The sequence below is a fragment of the Eretmochelys imbricata genome, chromosome 3 (assembly GCF_965152235.1).
Source record: "Eretmochelys imbricata isolate rEreImb1 chromosome 3, rEreImb1.hap1, whole genome shotgun sequence".
Taxonomy (NCBI): domain Eukaryota; kingdom Metazoa; phylum Chordata; order Testudines; family Cheloniidae; genus Eretmochelys; species Eretmochelys imbricata.
In genome coordinates, this window is record NC_135574.1 from 159,836,255 (window position 1) to 159,861,632 (window position 25,378).

At 38.0% G+C, this 25,378-nt stretch overlaps 2 protein-coding genes across 7 annotated transcripts in view; both read right to left on the minus strand.

The window, feature by feature from the left end:
- Positions 1-25,378, minus strand: part of BROX (BRO1 domain and CAAX motif containing) — a 493,186-nt gene that overhangs the window by 302,348 nt on the left and 165,460 nt on the right. The gene's annotated exons all lie outside the window — the stretch shown is intronic.
- DISP1 (dispatched RND transporter family member 1) overlaps positions 1-25,378 on the minus strand; it is a 160,371-nt gene that overhangs the window by 29,645 nt on the left and 105,348 nt on the right. For all 6 annotated transcript variants that reach the window (XM_077813711.1, XM_077813709.1, XM_077813712.1 and 3 more), the window contains one exon: positions 15,290-15,829. In XM_077813711.1, coding sequence (XP_077669837.1) covers positions 15,290-15,798 — 509 coding nt within the window. In that variant the 5' untranslated portion in view covers positions 15,799-15,829. The remainder of the gene's footprint in view (positions 1-15,289; positions 15,830-25,378) is intronic.

The window sequence follows — 25,378 nt, forward strand, 5'->3', positions numbered from 1 at the left end:
TCAGGACTTACAACAGAAGTTAAATCCCTACTGGGAAAATAATTATGCTTTCAGCATACTATTCACCATCAGAACCACTTCAATCGTTTTTAAATGGTATTTTTTGGTGATTAAACTGGAAACAACATCTGATCATTTAAACTATCATTTAATTTAATGATTAGATCAAGTTACCCTAAAATGTTTAACAAACAATACTGATTTAATTTTCTGTTATACCTTTCTTTGCTTCTAATCACAGACTGGCTCTTGAAACAGTTTAACCACGTGATGTTTGCACCCTTGATTTGTGCTTAGCTTTGCTTATTTAGACCTAGAAAAAGACAACACACAGCAGAACATTGCACCAATGTTGTACAAGTTCTCAAGATGCTGAATTCTTCATTTGATAACTACTTTTGTTTTCCCTTTAGCAGAAAGCATTAATAAAGGTGCAGACAAACTTCTGGTCAACTTAAATGTACATTTACAAGCAGTAAATCCAGAATGCTTTTGTTTCTCTCTCTCTCTCATGTTGTTAGGATGGGTCTTAAAATAATACTAACTAAAGGTTCATCTGATCACAGGTTAAGGCAGTGATCTTGCAAAGACTTACACATGTGCTAACCTTTATGCATATGAATTATTACTTCAATGAGATAGTTCACATGCATTAAGTGATTCATGGATGCAAGTCTTTGCGGTATAGAGGCCAAAAATCAAATTTCTTTACAACTGTGACTAAAATATACATAGCATGTCATATTTTTACAACTGAGACATCCAGACTTAAGGGGTCTCATGTTTTGCTTGTATTCTATCCCACTCCTCAGATTATTTGGGACGTCTTGCCCTACACTCACAGTAAATGTGAGCAACTAAAATTGCCGATTTCTGCAAGGGAAGGAAGTGCAATTAAGAGAATCAACAAAAAAAAGCTACACTCTCTAAATGCTGCTTGCTACCACAGATGACTTTGCCAAGGAAAATTCTGCTCTGGTGAGTTAGTGTAGCAAACATATTGGGAGAAATCCTGGCCCTACTGAAGTCCATGGCTAAACTCCACTAATGTCTTTCTGGTAGTAAACCTACATTAAATCCATTTGGTAGTTTACTGACCCACTTTTGAAAAAGCTAAACCACTTTAGACATCTACTGATCATGAGCTTTCAGTTGATGGCATGACATGAAGATTGGTTCAGCATGAAAATAGGTTTCTGATGGGCAAACAGATGTGTGAAGAGTTGAATGAATGAAAGAATATACCAGTTTTGTACATGCTTAATTTGAGCTGGATATTTTTATTTTGATATTTAATGTCAGAGTGTAATTATATACTATTTTTAAAATTAAAGCTTATATAATGTTCAGAAATACATACCCCATAGATTACTTTTAAATCTAATTCTCACATAAATGCTCCAAACTTTCTTTCATGCTGCCCCGTATGGATAAACATCCTTCCTGAATTTATTTGTAAATCCTCCGTCTCTGTATTTAAGCTACTAGGAGGCTCATTTTTGCCATGCTGACATCTGATTTATACTGAGATCCCTAAAATAATTAACCTTTCCACACTTCCCTTCCATGCTCCCTAAGAAAAGACCAAGCATCACCTCATCCATTCTGTTTGCTGGTGTGCCCCTTCCCCCAGTTTATAGTCTGTTTGACTGCCTTTATATGGTGAGCATGCTGGGACAGAAACCATGCCTTTTCTGTCTGGTAGGCCACCCAGCATATTGTGGGTGCTAATATACAAAACCCTACACACCATGGATTTTATTTTCCCTCCATCTCCCTTTCACTATAGAACCTAGATCTCTGAAGACATATTCTGAGATAATAGTATATCACATTAAATGTTCTCCAAACAGCTGCTCTCCAAACAGGGCAACCACTTTTAAGGACAATTCTTATATACACAACAAATAAGAACATTGCCAACAACACGGTTGAAATGTCTCATCACAGTTAACCATATCTGTAGTAATATTCTCAATGACAGAATTTATAAATTTAGTGTAAAGTAATTTCTTCTTCCTAAGGCCTAAATGTTTATATATTTCTTTTCAAATGGCACTAAAAGCAAAGCTACACAATGCTTTGCAAGTTAAACAAAAGTTTTGAACTATTCAGGAAGACAATAAAAAGGCTTTTTATAATACCACCATGAATCATTATTTGAAAACAAGCCAATAACTAATTTGGAGCAGACTAATATTATTTCAAGATCCTTCATAAGTCCGAAGCCATTTGTCTTATTTCCTTTCTTTATAATTACAGTGAAATTAACAGATCTCTTCTGGGACTTAAATGATTACTGGAGTAGTTTTCAGCAGCTTTTTTGGCACAAAGTTACTTCCTTACAAAATGTTATTTATATAAATATACATATTAAAAAACTAAGCTGTTATTATACTTCCCAGTTTAATGTAGCAATGTAAGGTCATGCTCACACCTTGTATGCCTCTGATGGACAGGAAACGAACATGACCTAACAAAACACGATATACATATGCGGGGGGGGAGTGAAGGGGGGTGATCTATCAAATGACACCAGACAGGACAAAACGGATGTAGGTGAGCACATATTTTAATAAATGTATTTCTAAACAGAAGGTTTTGCACTATTTTATTACAAGCTAAACTGATTCAAATGAAGCATGTATAAGTTTGACTCTGGAATCAGGAGACTACAGATTTTCCATGTATTATACTTCAGCTGGTACATGCTTCAGGCTTCCTTCCTGTGCAGATGCAAGGACTTGTGAATTAGTTGTCAAAGGGTCCACTTCTATCTATTGCACAGCCCTGCAGGTGTGGTAAACTTTGATCCAAGTCTTTTTGAAGACAGGCAACAATCTATTAGAGTTACTTCCAAAGTGCTAAATCGTTTAGACACATTATGGAGATGGGAAACATTACCTTTTACCTTTCTGTATTATTAAATCTTCTTTAAAAACACTCTGGCTTTACTTCAACAATTTTGTCCCCAGTTCAACAAAGCACTTGTATGCTTGAAGTTAAGCATGTACTTAAGTGCTCAGCTTAATAAGAATGGACTTAAGCATGTGCTTTAATGTTTTGCCAAATCAGGGCCTTTAAGGCCACATTCTGACATAAATACACGAGCATAGCTCCCATTGAAGTCTATCATATTTACATGTGAGTATTTGAGGGTAAAATTTCACCTTATGGACTTTATAATCCTATGTATATATCTACTCATGAGACTATGCACGGAAGGCAAACTCATACCAGTCTCCCCAGGAAGCCATCTTGCACTCAATATTACTCACATAAGCAGTATTAGCTACAATGCAAATGTAACCCACCCTTTGTGCTGGATCCAGAGGATGATAGTCAATTAGAGCCCAACCACAGAGCCTAGACCTTTATCTCAAGCTGTTGAAACTCATGCTTTTTAAGCACAGAAGTTCTCTGGTTCAATCCCTACTGTCAGTCAAAATGGTGGTTATGAACATTTGCATGAGCATTTACATATAAATTCACATCCGTTTAATGAAAATAAATCTTTGAAAGCCATTTTGGATTCTCCACAACATAAAGCGAGTTTGAGATTATAGTCATGTAACCATTAATATGTAAATGTGCATACAGGCAATTTGTACAGGAAGTCAATAATTCAATGGACAGTTTAACCTAACTAAACTGCATTTCTACTTAGGATTTTCCACAGTCATCCCACAGAGCTATTCTGATATTAGAATTTTTAGAGCCACGGTTACATTAATTTTTTTAATAGCAGCATATAAAAATGCATATTCAACAGCAGTACTACAACATTAAAATGACTTAATATACCCATTTATTTTGTATTAAAAAAAAAAGGCCTCTCTAATCCATTGCTGACTTTGCCTATTAAATTCACTCCTCTTGTTCAGACATCATCTACTTTATTTCCTGAGAAGAAATTCATTATTTGAATCTGGTTTGCTTATTAAGAAGCAAGTGAGAAAAAATTCAGGACTTGGTGAAAACTTCAGTGGTTCAGTATTTTATTTATGGAAAAGAATAAAAACAGTGCTAGACTACTGGATAAACTAAAGAAAACAGGATTAATGTAATCAGTGTTTGTCAGCATAAAAAAAGCTATGAGAAGAATAAAAAGTCAGCATAAAACCATCTGTCAATGGAATCAACTAGATACACAATGATCTTTTAAATTGTAACATAATAAGAATTCTGCAGAAGTATTCTCTTAAGGGATATGCCAGTGAATACTGGAAATGTGAGAAAGAAAATAATTTGATCATTGTTTCTAATGATCCTTTTCTTAACATGCATGAAATTTTTGCAGTTTTATTAAAAGCCAGACAGAAGGCTGCAGATTCCAATCACACATAACTCAAATTAGATTGCGTGGTCTAGTCACCAAAATTTTGTTTTCCACAAAATTCTGTAATGCTGCTTAGAGTTGGCATTCACTAAATCACTATTCTGTGGTCTGCTAATTAGTATATGGGACTGGAAGTAAGGAAAACCAGGTTCTGTTCACAGCTCTGCTACCAATTTGCTATGTAAAATTGGGGAATTAATTGAGGACAGATCATGATATCCTTACTCACAGTTAATAGTACCTTACACTAGGAGTAGTCTCACTGGAATCAATAAGAATACTTGAGAAGGTACTGAACATGAGTAGAGGCTTCACAATCTAGCCCTCAGTCTCGGCTCTCCAAAGGTGATTTAGGCTCCTAACTTCCACTGAAATCAATGGAAGTTTGCAGCCTAAACACCTTTCACAATCTGGGTCTTCGTGCCTCAGGTTTACTTATCTTAATGTTTACAGGTAGGTAATTACTTAAACAGGTGTGCTGTAAGATGTAAATTGTTTGTAAAGAGCTTTGCGGTCCTACAGTAAAAGACTACAGATTTTTATTATTGTCCCTCAAACTTTCCAGTTTACAATCCTTTTATAGTTCTTCTAATAACTACCATTTTCCCAGGGCAAAAATAGGTCTTAACATTGTTTGCATAGTTTTCATTTTCTTTAATCATAGATGCTTGAGACAGAGAATTGCTTGTATGATAGCTGTAAGGAAGGCAAACAAACTGTGCAATAAAACAGGCACCACAGTGGAAAACACTATGTTGCAGATTAAAAGGATTCTATATTTTTAGATTTCCAAGGTTTGCACACTGAAAGAACCAAAGACTGAAAAACTGTTTCCATGAGGAACAATCAACAGTTTATTCCTTTAGATGATACAAAGATGAAAAAAGTGAGTAATCATAGTATAAATGACCAGATTGCTATGGCTCTAATTAATGTCAAACCTTTTGTCATCTCACTTAATTATTGTAATGAGCAACTTATTAGAATTCCCATATAACGCCTAGAATTTATTTTTGTTATCACCCTTTAACACACATTGCACCTCCGAACTAGAAACAAAATAAAGTTCAGTTTCCAGTATAATTCATATTTGTAAATACTCAGCTAAGTAAATCATGTCATGCGTACTCTCAAAAAAATGTTTCAACCACTCAATATATAGTGCATGCTTTTATATAACAGTAGTCACCTCCTCTCCTTTATACTAGAGCAACGGAATACTATTTTCAAAACTAGTTTTATTTCTGGAGAGTATGTTTAAATACATTCTATAATGTCAATGAATGATTACTAAGATTCCAGTAAACCCAGGATTTCTACATGTAAAAACATGTATATTGTTCCACTAGTGCAACTGGACAACTTGTAGAATGAACATCAATGCAATATTGATAAAGGCTTATTTAGCAAGGGTGGTGGGGAGAAATCTCACACTGCTGTTATTGTTGTAACAAAATTAATGTCAGTTACACTCAGAAGGATCAGACTTTGGTCTGGGTCTGCACCTTAAATCTGGGTTGCCATAGCAATGTCATACAATGTGTGAAAAATCCACATCCCTGACCAATTTAGCTATGCCAACCGAACATCAGTGTAGACGCAACTAGGTTGACAGAAGAATGCTTCCCTCAACCTAGCTATCATTGCTCGGGGAGGTGGAGTTCCTATACTGACGGAAAAACTCTCCCATTTGCATACGCTGCATTCTACACTATGGGATTATGGTGGCACAGCGATAGTGCTATAGCTCTGCTGGTAACAATCCCTGTAGTGTAGAAATGGTCATGCTGTTTTCTCTCACACAGACACTTTTATTCCTCCTTCTCTGTTCAAGTACTTTTCCTTCACTGAGAGATGTGTGTGTCACCTATTATATCACTTGCTGCAGGATGAAGGAGGCATTATGAAATGCTGTCACAGGGAAGGACGGACAGATTGTAGGAAGGCTAGATACAGAGAACTGTGGTTATTTACAAGCTGCTTTTTGAAACCCATCTTCTTCATCCCCCACATAGAAAAAAGCCTCAGAACACTAGGAATATACCCAGCCCCTGCATACACCTTTTCCATGAGAATACTGAAAACCACAGAAACAGCCTTGTTGAGTCTAGTTTCTCCCTCAAGCCCCAAAATGTCTAGTGCAGTCTTGTTTTGAAACTGAACCTTGTTACAAGTCTATTATAAAAACTGTCTGGAGAATGAAAACAGACAATATATTTGGCCAAAAAAAAAAAAAATCCCACATTTCTTTTTAAACTGCCATGTTTTCTTGCTCTGCATGTACTTTTTAAGGCTTTCACAAACAAAATTTTATGTAATTTATGCAAATTTTAAAAGTTGGCCTTACCACAAAACCAGACCATCCTATTAAAGGGGAGCACAGCTGATGCTATTTTTCCAGCCAATTTAGTAAACAAGGATGGACTTGTTATGTTGTTTGCCACTCCTTTTCTATTATCTGTTAATTTATCTCTTCTGAAGCCTACAGTTCAAAGGCCTAGTAGATCACTAGTTAAGTACTAACTATTCTGTTGTTCATGGAAAGGTGAGGGACCCAGGGCATGGGAAATTCATTTTCAAACACACTTGGTCTCTGCCACTTACAAGCACCAGGTTCTAAAGGTCAAAAGATTGTAAGACTCTGGTACTCTGCAGCACACAGACCAAAGCAGGAATTTTAGAAGTTCTTTTTGCTATTGCATAGACACTTAGCTCAAAGCAATCTGACGTCTAGACAGATAGAAGTGCTTAATTAGTATGATTAAAAAGCCTGGAAAAGTCATTAGATTGCTTAATGAATAAGTTGTTTAAGACCATTTAGTTTTGACTTGCACAGACTATTTTAATTTTGTCAAGCATTTAATTATGAACTGCCTTTTTTCCACTGTGGTCTCTGCATGTTATCCCATTGCCTGAAGCTCCCTGCAAGTGCTAATGAAAAATACAGAATATTGTTTTCATAAGCAACTTATGTACAATAGTCATCATCATGGGATCTAAGAATACCTATTAAGCCGGAACAAGCCTATTAAGACTGAGTATGACTAATTTATAAAAGGCAAGTCCAAGTGAAGACTAAAAGCCTAGGCTGACAAATGGACACTCGAAGATCAGTCAGTTTGGGGGAAGAAAATAGAGCCAACCTGACATTTCAGTCAGAGGGACAGTTCTTTCCCTTCACTTGCACAAGAGGACAGAACCCAGATTTGGCAAACCTGGCTGGTGTCACAAAAGAGATGTAACAGTTTGTTTCACTATCCTTTCCCTTCCCTGACGCATGGAAGCCCCAGTATAGGTATCCCATGGAGCAACGGTATTTCGTGGGTAGGAAAGGAGCTGGCTAAATTGGGACCCCTGCTCTCCCTAGCATTGTAATTTCAGCCGCCATGGGAACTCAGAGTAAAATAATTCCACAAGAGTGTGTGAAGCAAACCTTTCCCCCCCCATGAGAATAAAGAGATGGACGGGATTGGGAATGCTTTATTGTCGCCATGTAGATTACTACCACGCAGCAATTACTGGCACATACTGTGGAATCGTAGTGCATTTATGGGCGGACATCAAACCACTGGGTACTAGAAGCAAAGTAACTGAACAACAGAAACTGCCATTTAGCTATTTGAATGTTGATGAAACAGATCAGAACCATCCCCTCTGGGTGATCTGAATAAGTGATTACTTTTGGAAACGTGTGTATTATTTTAGTTTTATAGCAAGGTTTATTGGGATAAGTCTCTGTCTTAGAGATCTTTATTATGGTTTATGCACATACACTGTACACAAAAAGTTATTTATACCTCAACATAAAAATTAAAACAAAGGAACCTTTAAATGTGTGAAATACATTGTAAACTAAATATGTTTATATTGAAAGGTGTTTGGAAGTATGCAAAATCTTTTATTTTTAAATGAGATACAGTATAGAAGTATTTTTAGAACCGTTTTAAAATATTTCTGAAGTGAGAAATAACCTCCTAAAATGTTAAAGTCAGTAATTTCTTCTTAAATATAATATATAGCAGCTCTGCAAGCACTTGAGGAATGTACTAGATAACAAATACCCTTTTCCTGGAATTGAGGAGGGAGCTGTTTCATAACAAAGTCATGTTATTATGACTTGGTATTTGGCAAACCTTTCCACTCTTTTTAAAAAGGCTTTTTAAAAACAAGAACTTTTTATTTCTTTCTGCTTCTCAGCTGTCTGCCAAGTAACTAGCAGCAAACTGTAAAATGGATAGGAGGCAGCTAAAAAAAATTCCATCCCCAGTTCACAACTTTTCAGCCACTTATTTTTATAAAACACTTTTTTTTTTTTTTTTAAAGGCACTCATTAAAAGGACAACTGTATTAAAGCTTTTGGAAAATGCAGTTTAGACAAGTGTGTGACACAAAACTCTGAGATATAGCAGATCCTAGAATCCCAGAACTCAAGACTTAAATTAGTGACCCCACAACAGTTTTTTTAAAAGTGGACTTAAATCGATTGAATGTTACCTTTGCAACGGAAGATGAATGATAGGTCTGAAAACATTAGCACTTTGCTGGTACTTTATGTATCTATGTAAAGTACTGTATTTTAGTCTTACTTCAAATGTGAACAGCTTTGCCACTGATGTGCTGCGTCTGCACCTGTTGTTGACTTCTGCAGTTTTATCTCCTCTCATAAAATGTGATATGCTTATTAAAGCTTCAGCTCCTGGAATCACGTGATAAGATGAGAAGTTCAGCTTTCATTTAAAAAGTAAATTTTTAGCACTCATGGTTGCTAAGAAAAAGATGTAAAGCTAAAGGCTAAAAAAACAAGGAAAATAAAGCCAAATTTATTATTTTAGAAGTATCAATTTTAAATCAATATAAAGATATTTTTGTTGTTTGAATTTTTGAATGCTTCACGTTGACAACACTGTAGCGTGACCTTAGAGCAGTGGTGGGCAACCTACGGCCCATCGGGGTAATCCGCTGGCAGGTCGCGAGACAGTATTTACATTGACCGTCCGCAGGCACAGCCGCCCGCAGCTCCCAGTGGCCACGGTTCACTGTTCCCGGCCAACAGGAGCTGCGGGAGGCAGCGTGGGCCACAGGGATGTGCTGGCTGCCACTTCCTGCAGCTCCCATTGGCCGGGAATGGTGAACTGCGGTCACTGGGAGCTGCGGACGGCCATGCCTGCGGATGGTCAATGTAAATACTGTCTCCCGGCCCACCAGCGGATTACCCTGATGGGCCGCAGGTTGCCCACCACTGGCTTAGAGAAACCACCACCTATTTGTGTCAGTTTGCCAATCTGTAAAATGGGGATACCACCTTCTTTCTTTGCAGGGAGTTGAAAGGCTCAATTGTTTGTATAGTATTTTGTATATGTGAAACACCATGAATGAGTATTGTACTTTTATCAAGAATCATGAATTAGTCTCCTTAACTTTCTGATACTTCTGTCACCTCACACAGAACATTTTACTTGTTTATCAGCTGCAGCCAAGAGTTTCTGCAACTTCACCTCAAAATGCAAGTGATTTGGGAAGATATTGAGCCTCTCTCTACTTTGGAGATGTGCGAAGAACATTGGTGTCCATTTGTGGACCCAATCCTATAGGTGTGCAACTGCCGTATTCATAGGAGATTAAGTGGAATGGTTCACTTGCCTGCAGTATGACCTCCTCCCCTTTGCCTCTATTCAGTTCATATTTGAATATATAGATTTAAGTTCTCTAGGCTGAATGACACAAAAGAGATTATTCTAGAAGACTCAACATCAAGGTTAACAAGGATGTCATTCAGTATTTTGACTATAGCTGTCTATTTTTTAAAAAAGCACATGAACCTGAGTAAAACAGTGCAACTTTGCTCCAAAAGAAACCGCCTACAGCAGGATCATCATGCTTTCCGTAGTTCAGACTACATTTTAAGAAAGGTAATCTTTGCACTTACCATCCCATTCCATTTATATTGCATATCAGCCCTATGTGAATAACTGAAATGGGAAAATATAAAGAAAGCATTACAAGTATTTTTAATTTTATTTATTGCAGTGTTTTGTTCCATTTGAAAAATTAATCATATTGTCTTTTGTTCTTCCTCTCTCCCCCATGTATGCTGCATAGTCTCCATCTTCCCTGGCAGCTCCAGTCCCACCAGTGGTTCTGGTTGTCAGGGTGGGTCATACTACTTCCCCTCCTTTTGGAGGATAGTAGACTCTAATCATGGTTTTGCTGGTTCCTCCCCCTTGTCTCCATCTGCCTCTTTGGGGTGAGTACCTTGGTTGGCTATAGAAGCAGCTGAAAACACAGGTGCAGCAAGAATAAGACCAATGTGACCTGCCAGTTTTCTAAGCACTACAGTTTGAGAATTGCTGATGTGCGAAAGCTCCGCCTCTCTCAGCCCCAGTGAGGATCATTGGGATGTGGGGGTGTTTGAAAAGGAGGAGGGGGTAGAAAGCCCTCCAAAAAACTAACTAAAAATAAACCACAACCCTCTCTATGAAAAATAAAGTTCAGAAAACATTGGTTTGAAAGTGAAATTTAATGTCTGGGTAATTTAATTCTATAGTTTGGGCAGACAGCTGGGATTTCACAGATGCTAAACCATTTTACAGTGAGATATTCTGCTCATGGCAAGAGAGTTAATTCAAATGTTTTCTTAACCATGTCCTGAATTAACACTGAAGACATTTGCCATCTCTTACCCAAGATTTTCAAATCTCAGAGGTTTGATTTGTTAAAAGGCCATGATCAGTGTTATTAGGCCCAACATTTGTCTATTTTATCTACTTTTATATGCATGGACTTCGCAAACAATTCTTCTATGTGTTATACCCACCACCACAAAACTCAGCCCACTCCTAACAGGTTACAATGTTGCCCCCGCCCCCACTGTAAAACAAAATAGCAGCAGCCCAGGCCCCTCCATGTGCAACCTTCTGTAAACAGATAACTAGTTCTTCCCATGTAAACACAAATATTTAGTGAATGAAAGAGATTTAAGTCTTAAAGCTATAAAAGGTTATAAAAACTGAGTAAAATGAGATTTTAAAAGTTATTCAAAAATATATTAATTTGACTGCACTCATTTAAACAGTTCTTGTTAGGTGTAGATATTTTATTGTAAATGTAGTCAAACTACAAAATTTCAAGTTGAACACATTATAAAGCCTGCAATCCAGCTCAGTTTAAAAGGCGAGCACAAATGTGCATTACTTCAATCTCTCTTCTTTACACTCTTTAATCCATAGGGATATACCAGCCCTTAATTCTTTTAAGATTAGGTCACTGACAAATGTTACGCTTTAGGCTTGAAAAACGACACAACCAGCCATGCTGAAATAATTAGTTACTTGCCTATAAGCTTTAAATTTTAGCGAAAAGATTTGTGCAAAGTTTCTTTCCATATAATGTACCTTCTTCTCCAACTCCACAATTATAACCAATACCGGAATATATATTTATACAATTGAACAGCAGCAATGAAAGCTAGCTTGATTATACTAAATTTAATTAAACTTAGGAAAACTTGCATTTAAAAATACTTCTGTCAAAACACACAAATATTCTAAAACTGGATGATTTCCAAAGTAGTTTATGTATGAAGAAACATCTCTGGTAAAGGAAACTAATCAGTCTAATTTTTGAGGTTTAAAGTATGGTTAAGTGAGTATGTAAAAATGGCACTAACTCAACAGATCCATTCCTTTTGTGCATTCAATATTATCAGATTTATTTAGCAACAGAAATATGGTTTTACTGTTTTATACTCATTTTAACACGACAAAGCCCACAAACAGTAAATTGGACAACTGTCCTCCCCTTCAAGCGCCTTCACAAGCAAGGTCACAGGGATCAATCCCCACTCTTCAATAGCCGTGAGACCATTTGTAGGGGAGGTAGCAAAACACCAGTTCTCTTGCCAACAGCATAATTGAGGACATTCTGTTGTACACTTTTTTCTGTGAATGCAACCATCCAAGCCATGTCACAATACATACAGGAGACCAGCACCTAGATGTACAGCAGCTAGCTCAACCCAAGCAAAACCAAAATGACTTCTGATCAGAAGGGTGAGGGGGTGTTGCACTTCAAATAATTATGAGAGCATACTTTCCTCATATATAAGGTATCTCCCCTCAATTCTCAGCATAGAACCCAGCCTCAGAGTCCTGGTCACCTCATGAAACCTAAATGACAAGCTGAAGATTATCAAAGACATTTGGCTAGGGGAATGAGCTCTCGGAATAAGATAGAGAAATTCAGAGTCTGACCACCTATTAGCAGTGCTGCAAAATCTCCTCTGAGAAAACTTGCTCACTATAAAAGGAATGAAACTTGGAGGAAAAATATCCTGAACATTTTCATATAATGATGGATAGAGAACCCCAACACCAATAGTTAATAGTAGCAGATGCTACATAAAGTTTTAATTGCAGGGTCAAATTCTGTCTGTATTTGCAGCAATGCAACCCTATTGCTGGCATAGGGATTATATAGGTGTAGCAGTTTACTCTGAAACTTATCCTAAAGAATTATTATTACTGGTGATGAGGTGCAATGAGGAAAAAATGCAGCTTGCCTCAAGATCCCTCATGTAGCCATTAGAAAAAACATCTTTTTACTTTTAAAATTGAGCAAATTTGACTTGAAAATCAATGCATCACAATATACGTAAATTCACGTCGTCCATTTCAGCCAGTAAGTTCTCTTGGGCAGCATTCAACTGCCTGATCCACCAGACCATCTTTTCTCTTCCTGCAGATCCCTCCCTTGTTATCCTACAGACAACAGTCTCCTTCACTACACAAACCTGATTCATTCCCTGAACAGCATCCATCCTGTGCACTAAGACTATATCATACAAACACATAAAGAGGAAAAATCAAGGTTGCACAGGCTAACCTTAATTTTGGTATTTCTTGGACGTGCAGTGGTTGAATTTGAACCTTAACATTAAAATAATGCAGGAGGGTTTTGGTATGTGATTTTGTAAGCTTAAAAAACCAGAAAACAAATTCATTAGGTGGAATTATACTGGCTGTCACTTGGGTCATCAGCAAGTTTGGGCCCACAGACTTCTACCAGTTGAGCTAACACAATTAAGTAGAAAGCTGGTGAAAAACTTATTTTATGCAAGAAAATTTGAAAAAAAAAATTCCTCTTGGAAATTGATCACAAAATTGATGAAAAAAATATCAATTTGGGTTTTGAAAATCATTTTTTATTTTAAAAAGTTTATTTTCAAAAACTCAAAACATTTTCACTAAAAATGAATATTTTTACTGCCAAAATTTTGGTTCCTGGTTTTTCATTTAGATGAAACAAATTTTCCACCAAAATGTTTGTTTTGGTTGAAAAACTAATGACATTTATTTTGACAAATATTTTGAACAGCTCTACTAATTGGGAGTATCAATGGGCTGTTATCCTTTTATATTGATCTGCTGTGGAGTGGGGGACTACCCATACACTCTGCCAGTGCATAACTCTTTGCTAGACAGTAGAGTACTATTGGGACTGAGAAATCCTCAGTTCTGTTCTGGAGAGGGAATGTTCTGCCCTGGTTTCCACACCCCTTCCACTTCACCAGAAACTTCCTCCTTGCCTTCTACATCTGGGCTCCAACAAAGGCTAGCACTGAGAGCACAAGAAAGATGGTGTCCTTGCTGTCAGTTTTGATGCCCAGTGACAGTGGCCCCCCGGCAACTGGGAGGAGCAATGGCAAGGAAAGTACTTTTTAGCTGTGCAAAAGATCACCCGCAATCCAGATGGAATCCCCTAAAAATCTAGCTGCCAGACTCTAACAAGCCTCTACTGAGCATGGACACATGGTAATTCCCCCTTCCTCCCAGAGTATTAGAGCTGAGCCAAACTGAATGGCTTTTCACAGGGACAAGAAAAGCCACCCCTCTGCCCCTAGGGTGAAGCCATCTGCTACCTTGCAAGTGCCTGCTCTAAAGCATGGAGATGCTTGTCAAATAATTGTAAGAACCACTAACCCAGGAACCTATCCTTGCAACAAAGCCCATTGCCAACTGTGTCCACATATCTATTCAGGGGACACCATCATAGGACCTAATCACATCAGCCACACTATCAGAGGCTCGTTCACCTGCACATCTACCAATGTGATATATGCCATCATGTGCCAGCAATGCCCCTCTGCTATGTACATTGGTCAAACTGGACAGTCTCTACGTAAAAGAATAAATGGACACAAATCAGATGTCAAGAATTATAACATTCATAAACCAGTCGGAGAACACTTCAATCTCTCTGGTCACTCGATTACAGACCTAAAAGTCGCAATATTACAACAAAAAGATTTCAAAAACAGACTCCAACGAGAGACTGCTGAATTGGAATTAATTTGCAAACTGGATACAATTAACTTAGGCTTGAATAGAGACTGGGAGTGGATGGGTCATTACACAAAGTAAAACTATTTCCCCATGTTTATTCCCCCTCCCCCCGCCCCCCCACTGTTCCTCAGACATTCTTGTCAACTGCTGGAAATGGCCCACCTTGATTATCACAATAAAAGGTTTTCTCCCCCCCACGGCTCTCCTGCTGGTATTAGCTCATCTTAAGTGATCACTCTCCTTACAGTGTGTATGATAACACCGATTGTTTCATGTTCTCTGTGTATATAAATCTCCCCACTGTATTTTCCACTGAATGAATCCGATAAAGAGAGCTGTAGCTCACGAAAGCTTATGCTCAAATAAATTTGTTAATCTCTAAGGTGCCACAAGTACTCCTTTTCTTATTACGATAAAGTATATCATCCACACAGTTTGCATGCATTTAAGTGGAGTATGCCTCAGATTTTATTATTGTCTGCAAAACAGTATGTATAAAAGATTTAACTCACTCTCCTTTTTGACCTTTTCTTATTTTTGTAAAAAGTAAAATGGAATACATGTAGAATTAGTTGCATATTGAACACCATTGAAAATTCATTCCACTCACCTTACACTGGCTACATGTTGTTGAACAGACTGATGTTGAAAATGGTCAGGCCACTGATGATGAAGGCAGAATGATGGGGAGTGTTGAAGGCAGCAGGTGGTCTGATACATAGGTGTATGTTTTTGGCAGACAGATGTTGAATATTCAGTATGTGCCTGCAGGCAGCAGGAAGTCATAGGAGATGGTGCTGTGCTCCCAGCCAGTGAATGACATTCTTGCTGTTTATTATGGTTACTTAAAGGATGATGGTATGGGCAAGGGTGGCAGCATTGTGTTAACATCTGTTGAGTTCTTTGGTTGTCTAAAGGCAGAAAGGATGGTTTGATTGTACCATTAAGTTGCAGGCATCCATTTGGACTCACTTTTGCTCTTGGTGCTTCCTTGGAGGGGAGGTGTTGGGCTGCAATGCCTCCATCAGTAGCTGAAAGGATGCTGGGACCGGTAGCACTGGAGAGGATGCTGCCATTACTCAGGACCACAAAATCATTATTGCCATTGTTCATAGCCATACTCCGACTGCTAGATGGGTCTGCAGTATTTCTAGAGAAAATTAAATAAACCAAATTTAGCAGGTGGCATAATTTTTTCCAGTGTTCAAAAATTCAAAACAGTTTATATAGAAAACGGTAAGACCCTAGTCCTGAAACTAGATCCCCATATAGGCCCCAGTCCATACAACTAGATCCAAGAGTAGGTGAACTCTTGCCTACATTAAACAGCATGGGCATTCTGCAGGCATAAGGGTCTGCCAGTGGATCTAACTGTATTGTTGAGGCCTAAAGCCCCGATTTAGCAAAGTTCTTCAGTACATGTTTTTGTTTCTCCATGCAGAGTACATCATTGTTGTACATTTCTTCAATGGAAAAATAAGCTTCTCTCTAAGAATCAAGGACAACCACGCTGAAAAGGAGATCTTATATGTTAAAAAACTGATTATTACATCAGTGGAAATGATTAAGTTGGGCAACAGAATAAATGAGACAAAAAGTTAAAGCCTGATAAGAAGATCACAATAAATACCACATAAGAGATGGGCTGTTTTTTTTTTGTGGTAATGATTAAAAAAATGCATCAGATTTTAAAAAGCTAAACTGTGACATAATAATCACCTTTGGGGATCATAGTCAACACGATAGTTGGGGTCTAAAGTTGATTTTATCCAACTTCCACTCTTCACTAAATAAGAAAACAACTGTCTTCAAAGTAGTATGTAGCAACCACAGGCACAAAGCCTCCGGCAATTCAGCAGGAAACAGCTCAAACCATCAGCCTCTTAGCTGGGAGCCCCTAGGTTAAAGTTTTCAAAAGCAAAAGGTGAAGACTGAATGCTTTTTGCAAGTGGGCTCTTAGGGATGTCCTAGTCTCTACGGCCAGCTGGCTTCCTGGAAGGCCACAGCCTGTGGATCTTTGCAGTCTTCTTACTACCAGCCCCAACATGCCCTCCAAATATCCCTGCAGATGAGCGCACAGATAGTCCTTCAAGAGCTGGACTCTGGGCTCCCCAAATCCTGCCTCCCATTCAGGGAGCTACATTGCATACAGAAAAGAGGCAGAGAGAAGCATGAGCTCTCTCCCAAAAAAGGGCATCAGCAGGGAGGGAATGGAAGTGAGCCATAGGCAGCTGTGTGGCTGTTTCAAAGGCCTTTTACTTGTTCAACCAAAACCCAAAGTTAAAAGTGACACCAGACCAAAATGTATAATTCAAATGAACACACACTGTTGGCTGCCTCTGGTTTACAGACAGCTTGTGGTTGAGAAGCAGTGGTGCACCCTTGAGCTGGCTGGAAACAGTTCACTTCCGTCAGTATAAAGACTAACTGAAAGAGTACTATTTATAAAAACAGACTTCAATGTAAACTAAAAGTAACCATCAAAACCGTCCACTGCAGTTTGCTGACACCTTTTAACAGTTAGTGAGAGAGACAGGGCTGCATGGCAGCCAGCATTTAGCAGTAATCAACGTGGTGGTTACAGTTTTTGCCCTCCCCTCACATCAACCACTAGCCATTGAAAACCAAGCTTATAAATATTTTGAAGAGATTCTTTTTAAAGGCTATTTAAAGAAATCAAAACACTTTAGTTTTCCACCTAGAAGTCTCTGTAGATGTTTGAGATAATGTATAATAGCAGCACAAACCCTACAGTTAAACTAGGAATACCTAACACAACCAACATGCTTTCCAAAACTTCAATTAAAAAAATTAAAATATGACAAAATCCCAGGCTTACGCTATTTTCCACTGAGCTCATTGAGGAACTCACCCTTCTTAGCAGCAGCAATCCTGAAGACAATTAGGATGTGCACTGTGCTGTAAGCATTAGCTTAAACAGTGAAGAAAGGTATTAAAGAAAAAAGTTTTTCTTAAAGATGATTTTGTTCTGTACACACACAGTAAATAGGTCATAGTTACATACATTGGAGCGGCAATTGAGAGAGGGTGGCTGAAAGCCAATGAGAGTCTAAGGTGCCAGCAACAGCTAATCTGCCTCTCTTTTTAACTATAATTTTGTTTTAAGATTTGAAAGAAGGAATGAGAAGATTATTTGGATAATTTTAAAAAACAAAACAAAACAAAACAATATAGGAATTTGTTTCACAAGTTACCTTTGGAGATTTTTTTTTTTGATAGAAGAAGAGTGAGAATAAGATACTGTTAAAAATAATTTCCTCATACTTTTAAAAATAAGATAAATCAGGTCATTAAAACCACTTTAGCTATCTTAATTGATTAAATGCAACATTAAAATCTAGGATTAATAGTCTGACAGGTGTTAAGTGTGAGTAGTAACTTACTGGTCTGAGGCCATGTCTACACTCCCACTTATGTCTGCAAAATTTATGTCACTCAGGGGTGTGAAAAACACACCTTCCCGAGTGACGTAAGTTTCACTGGCGTAAGTGATAGAGTGAATAGCACCATGTCAGCATGAGAGCTTCTCCCACCAACACAGCTACCACTGCTTGTTGGGGATGGTTTAATTATGTTGACAGGCATGGGGGGCAGGTTGACAGGCCGTTGGAGGAGGCTAGCCCCCGGCCCCTCCCCTTCTGCCCGAAGTCCCGTCCCTCTCCTTCCTCTCCTACCCTCCACCCCTGCAGGAGCCCAGAGCACTCCACTGTAGCCCCCAGTCCCAGCCCTGGACGGTGCAGCCACAGCACCCCCAGGGCCGGGTCGCGCAGTCCAAGTGCCAGGCTGTGCAGTTCGAGTGCCAGATGGGTGGCACGGCCCTGGCCCCAGCCACTCTGAATCCCCGCAGCAGGCAGGCCAGCCTGCCCCAGCCCCAGCCCTAGCCAGCCTGGGCCATGGAAGAGCACCAGGGACTGCAGGAGGGAGCTTGGGGGTGAAGAGTGGGCGGAGCCACACCAGGCTGTTTGGGGAGGCATAGCCTCCCCTGGCCTAGGATACCCGCCACCCAGGTCGATGGGAGAGCTCTCTCCCGTTGGCACAGAGCAACTATGCAAGAGATCTTACAACGGTACAGCTGCGCCGCTGTAAGGTCTCTAGTGTAGACATAGCCTTAGACTTTGCAGGAAGACATAACACACAGATAAAGAATGAAAGATAAGCAAGAAAGTTTAACTAGCTCTCTTCTCCTATACTGCCACTGAGCATTTAGAGTGCTAAGAATGTTCAGCCAGCTGAGTTGTTCAACCAATTGAATAGCTAATATTGAGCAGAAAGTGCTTTCGCACAATGGAATGCTGCCCGTGGCAACCTCTGGTGCTGTGTCTCAGATGTTATCCTTCCGAATCCTCAACTTCTAAAACTAAAGGAAAATGTAACCTCTGATAATGCACCCAATGCTATTTGTTATGGATCATATGCAGAGCCAGATTCTTTGTGAAGTTAACTCTAAATAGTAACTAGTCAGAACATGACAACCAACACATTTGCTAAACAGGAGTATTTTCTCAAAGGTCCAATTCCTCAAATTCTTTCTGAATATTCTCTTCCCCTGCTTCAAACAAGTCAACCCTTTTAAAAAACTTTTCACCAAGCACAGAAGAGTAAATTCAAGTGGCTGCTAAAGCTTGTCTCAGTGTGAAAAGACATTAGTTATATGAAACACTGCTGTGTTTAAACAGCCTGGTTTTCTCCCGAGCTGCATGGTAGCTTCGAAAAGAGGCTCCTAAGGGGACATAGCTCAACATCCAGAAAAAGAAAGCTCTTATTGAGTTTTCTGGCCACATTTTAGGAATTTTTGTCTGCTTATATTTGCTCATTGATGGATAGGATGGATATGCTGCAGGATGACGTTGTTAATTAGTTCTGAACAGGAAATTACAGTGCATCAGTATTTATTAGTGCTATCAATAATACAACAAAGTGTGCAAGAATACCAGATGCCCATACACTTCAGCCAGATGAAAGCTGTTGGTTTTTGGTCTTAAAGTGTAACATATTTGTAGCATATACCAATGAATGTAAGAACGCTTCTTGGAGGACTGATTGTGTGTGGCATGTTTTGTAGCAGTTAAGTACCACAACATCTATAATCATACTGGATAATCAGTTCATGTAGAATCTTTGTCAGCATCATGGTCATTTTAAATCAAGTCTGAAAAGATTAAAAGAAATAAGTCTTTATGTGATGTCGCTAATAACTATTCTAGATGAATGGATATGAAAGTACATTCAAAGTGGGTTGGACATTGGTCTCTATAGGTAAAATTACATAATGGCTGCTCTATTATTAAGGAAGTATCACATTGTTTAAAAACATGTAAAACCCATGGATTCAGTACAGAACTGGAATTCAAGAGATCTAAGATAATTTCTTCTACTGATTCACTGTGCACCCTTGGGCAAGCCATTTGAGCTTTGTGGCTCAGTTTCCCTATTTGTAGAAAAATTGGGATGACGTTTACTTGATTGTAAAGCAATTTGAAATATACAGATAAAAAGCACCATGCAAGTGCTTAAATATTTACTAAAATTACACTATTTTAATAAATCATACTTCAAAATTTTTAAGAAGAAACTGTTAAATATATATACACAATGCTTACTGGTAAATGGAGTGGCTACTGTATATACAGTAATCCATACATGGACTTGGAAATTAGGTCCTCTTATTAGTGTTAAGGGAACGCCAGCTTTGGACATCACATTTATCCACTACTTCTACTACTGGACAGCACCCTGGGAATCTTCAGCCTTCACTAAAAACACGCAAAGGAGCATCAGTTTAACATCTTCTGTGAAGACCAGATGAAATGGTATTCTAAACAGATGCGGTCTCTGCCTGAACGTTAGAAATCTCTTCATGTGGAAATTTAGAGACAATCTTCAGAAAGAGTTGTTTAGAAGCTGTTTGATTCGAGTCAGGTCACATCACATTACAGCCTGCCATCTTCCACAAGGTGGCATATAAGATTTGATACAGCTCAGTATTTGTTCAAGCACCTCTCTTGGTGATCAGACTACTTGTGAACTGTTTCAAGAGATAAGGATTGTGACAGATAAAGCTGATGTAGTCGTTCCTTCAAGGCACCAGAAACTTGAATTTTGTCAGTTTTCATGGAGTCTTCCACCAATGCATTTAAGCACCTGTTTATCTTGAAGCACGTTAGCCTCATTCAAGTAAATGGGACTGACTACCGCACAAGCCTCAGTGCTTTGCTGGAACAGAACTGGAGAGAGGTCAATGTAATTTAACGGTCATAAAGCAAAATAAGAGTTTGGTTTGTTTCTATTCATTAGGTTTGATGATATATCTTCTGCTTTTATATAAACTAAAAAGCACTTGTCAAGAGAGTACCACCAAGAAGTCTGAATTTTGTCTCAATTAGCTCATTATACAGAGTTTAATTGAAAACTTCACTGAACTATTCTGTTCTCTATTCAAAGTTCATTAGGTTTTAAAAAGTACAGGAAGTTACACAGCAAGTAGAAGGTCAGAATAACGTATTACAGTATCCTAATTCCATTGTGTCAGACTCTAGTGTATACAAAGATTGATATTAAAAGGCAATGAGTCAAATTCTTATCAAGATTTTGGTATCATACCGGCTTAAAAATGAAAAATTGAGAATTATGAATAAGACTAAAATAAGATTCAGTAAAATCTTTCAGAATATTCAACAGTTAACGACTCACTTCACTGCTGTATATCACCAGAATTTAGTTTTATTTAGATTTACAAATGAAAGTTTTGAAGTGATGGATGGAAACTCTAGACACATATTGATGCTATGGCTACTGCAGCTCTGGTGATTCTTAAAGACTGCTTGTAACTTTAGTCTTATTTTAATATAGCATACACAAACTCACCCACTGGTCTGGCTGGCTGAATGGCCAGCATTTTGAAGGTTAATGTCCATCTAGAAACTACACCAGTTGGATTACCACCAAAAGGAAGCTAGAATTGCCTTTAACTATTATATACTTGACAATGGAAATTGCTGAGAGAAGGTACTTCAGTGATGCAGACAAGGCCAATAGTTTGGAGCACTGTCATATCTGGAAGCTACTACACCATATAAAGGCAATGTTATAGAACAGTTTTATGAGTGATCCCTCTATTATTTGTAGTGTTAACACTGACCCCTGCTTACTCAGCAGACCTCTCTACCATCTGGGTTGCAAGGCCTTCAGGAAATACCTAATACCTAATGATGTTAAAAACGTAGGATTTGGTGTTCCTTAACTTCCATGTTCTTTTAAAACTTGGATTAAGTTCACCTGCTACTTTGGCTGCAACTGAAAGAATTTTCATTGCTTTAAATTTTGTTAAAAAAAACGCACAGGCTTAAAAAAACATTAGTTCAAGAAATACCATCTGGACTAATAATGCTTGCAGCTGAGAATGACAGAAGTGCAAATTCAGATGTGAATGACGTAGTGGAAATTTGGTAGAAGCAGCTATATAGCACAGATAATTGATAGATCTTTAAAAAGTTAAGAACATAAGAACAGCCATATTGGGCCAGACCAATGGTCCATCTAGCCCAGTATCCTTTCTTCTGACAGTGGCTGGAGCCAGATTCTTCAGAGGGAATGAACAGAACAGGACAAGTATCAAGTTACCCATCCCCTATCACCTACTCCCAGCTTCTGGCAGTCAGGATCTTAGGGACACCCAGAGCATGGGGTTGCATCCCTATCTTGGCTAATAGCCATTGATGGACCTGTCCTCCATGAATTTATTTAATTCTTTTTTGAACCGAACCCAGTCATACTTTTGGCCTTCATACCACCCCCTGGCAACACGTTTCAAGGGTTGACTGTGTGAAGAAGTACTTCCTTATGTTTGTTTTAAACCTACTGCCTATTAATTTCATTGGGCAAGGGAAGGGGTAACTTCCTTATTCACTTTCTCCACACCACTCATGATTTTATAGATCTCCATCAGATTCTACTTTAGTCTCCTCTTTTCTAAAATGAACAATCCCAGTCTTTTTAACCTCTCTTCATAGGGAAACCGTTCCATATACCTAATAATTTTTGTTGCCCTTCTCTATTGTTCCAATTCCAATATATCTTTTTTGAGATGGGGCAACCAGAACTGCACGCAGTACTCAAGGTGTGTGTGTACCATGGATTTATATAGTGGCTATATATATAACAGCCCATTAAAACTGCTTGGTTTTTATTTTGGTTTTTTTAAGAGCACATGATGGTCCTGATAATAAGCATGATACTTGATGAGATGAAAATATCTCCCCATGCCAAAAGTTTGTCTGAAACAATTTAATCTTAAGTGTTGCAAGAAGTGACACATTCTTAAACTGAGCAATATTTAACACTCTTAGCTATCCATTACTCTCCATCCAGAAGAAACAGTATAATGGATTCAAGTCCCATAATACTACAGATTTTTTAATACACAAGTGTGTACCTTGTTCTCAGTTCTATAAACTCCGATAAATCCTTCCAAGGCTCCATTTACTATACCATTCATTCAATGCACAACCATTCTGAAGAGGCCTTTCTCCCCTTTCACTTCACCAACATTATTTTTGCCATTGCTTCCCTTCCCGAAAGTTCACAAAAGTAACAGGTGGTGCCTAGTCTTTGATACTGGCTTTCATGGGAGAGCCTAGTTCTCTATCAAGGCAGTATTTGTTCAGAAGTCAATAAACTTTTAAATGCTTTATTATTGTTGATCTCTGTTTTTGGCTCTCAGATGGACATTCTTAAAATTCTCTAGCATCTAATTTTTGTGTGTTCACAATATGTGGGAGCTGGTTTTCAATTTCCTGATTCTTGCTTTTTATTTTGTTGTAAACCGCTAGTTTGTCCTTGAAAAGCCTTCATTATTTAGTGAAGGAAAACTACTTGAAGATAACAAAAAGCAAAGGTCTGTCCTCTCCACATGTAGAACACTTTTCATTTACTTAGTTTATGTCTACTGTAAGATTTACCATCTGGGGTAAGAAGAGACATCTTCAGTTTTTATTCAGTAGCAACTGTTAATTCTCAGCAACCTTTAAAACACTAACTTTTAAACATGTTACAGTCTTTTTAACATGTTGAGTATACCAGTGTTAAATATTTATGAATGCTACCACTAGATTTTGGATGTTTGATGGTACTGAACCTATTTGTTTCCTATTTGTCTGGGATTTGTGCATTTTTTTAACTGTACAGGAACTAGGTGGACCAGAAGCATAATAGTCTCACTTTTGAATATATTCATGCCTTTCTTTGCAGATAAATAGCTTTTCAGTAATCTAAATATTTGTGACATGCAGTAATGGTTAGGGTACAATCACAATAAAGCATGTAGTTGTTTCTACCTACCCAAGCCATACAAAAGAAGAAGAAGAAAGCATCAAATTTACAGAATAAAAAATTATTCTCCTTCTCTTGCCACATTCAGTATCTCTGTTAAGCTGTTTTTCCTCCACCCCTTCAACAGCTTGATATGCTAACAAGCTGGCCTGTCTTAAACCTGGGACACCATGATTTCATTTCCTGCATTGAAGGCTGGGTCAGGAATTGCAATTCCTATAACAGGGAGTTTCCAGATGTCACCAAGCCAGGATTGTAGATCATGCTGCAAATGGGCACCTAGTGAATTGATTTCACTCAGCTGGCACACAAAGTAACCCATCAACAGCTAGGAAGTGAAGGAGTGGGAATTGGGGAAAAGAGCCAAGGGTGGGGAAAACAATATATTTAAGACCTTCGTAAGTATCTTATTAACCAGAAGTTAACTTGTTTAGTACAAGCTATGAAAAAGAGATTATTATTGGAACCGTCTGTGGTGCTTTGACCAGCCCTTTTTTCTGAAGTATAAATAAATATATACAAACATAATTTAATAATTTTGTATGAGCAAACTACCTGAAGAGGATTTACCAGTTTATTGCTGTTTGTTTTTAATACCATCACATTTGTGGTTTAACAAAAAAAGAAACGCACGGGGGGAGGGGGAAGGAATTATAATAAGTCACTGCAAGAATTACTGTTTTGAAAAAAGATATATAGCTATAGACAAGGGTGTTTTATGTATATGTTTATATTTTATATGTTTTATTTATCTCAGTGTATTAGTAGAAATAGCTCAGCAAAATTTAAGAGCATAGAAAGCAGTAAAAACTCATTGCCTACAACTGAAGTACTGTCCTTACACTTAATCTTATTTATAGTTTAGTGACTCTGAAACCTGTCTATTACCATATAAAGGGTACTTATTTTTCATAATCACTAATACTCTTATACAAAATAACCCTATTCCATGCACACTCAAAATCAAAATCTCTCTCTCTTTTTGGGTGTGTAAAAGGAGTTACTTGCAGAACGACACCAAAAAGAAACCCACTGCTATGGTACAATTACTGCTATAACAAACCACCACAATGCCAATTTGAAAGGTATGTTATGTAACAGGTTAAAAACCTGCATATTTTACAGATTCACTCCACAGCAGTGTGTTGCACTAACAAAGGCTCTGTACCTAAAAAAAATTCTGTTTATCTCTTGATTATATCATGCCCACTGAATTGTAATTATGATATAAACTGGTAAATGTTATGCTGAAATTTTTTGTACACATCCAAATTTCAAAATAAAATTATATTTGGATATCCTTAAAAAATCCATTATTAATTATTTTAATTTTTTCTCTTTAATTGAGAAA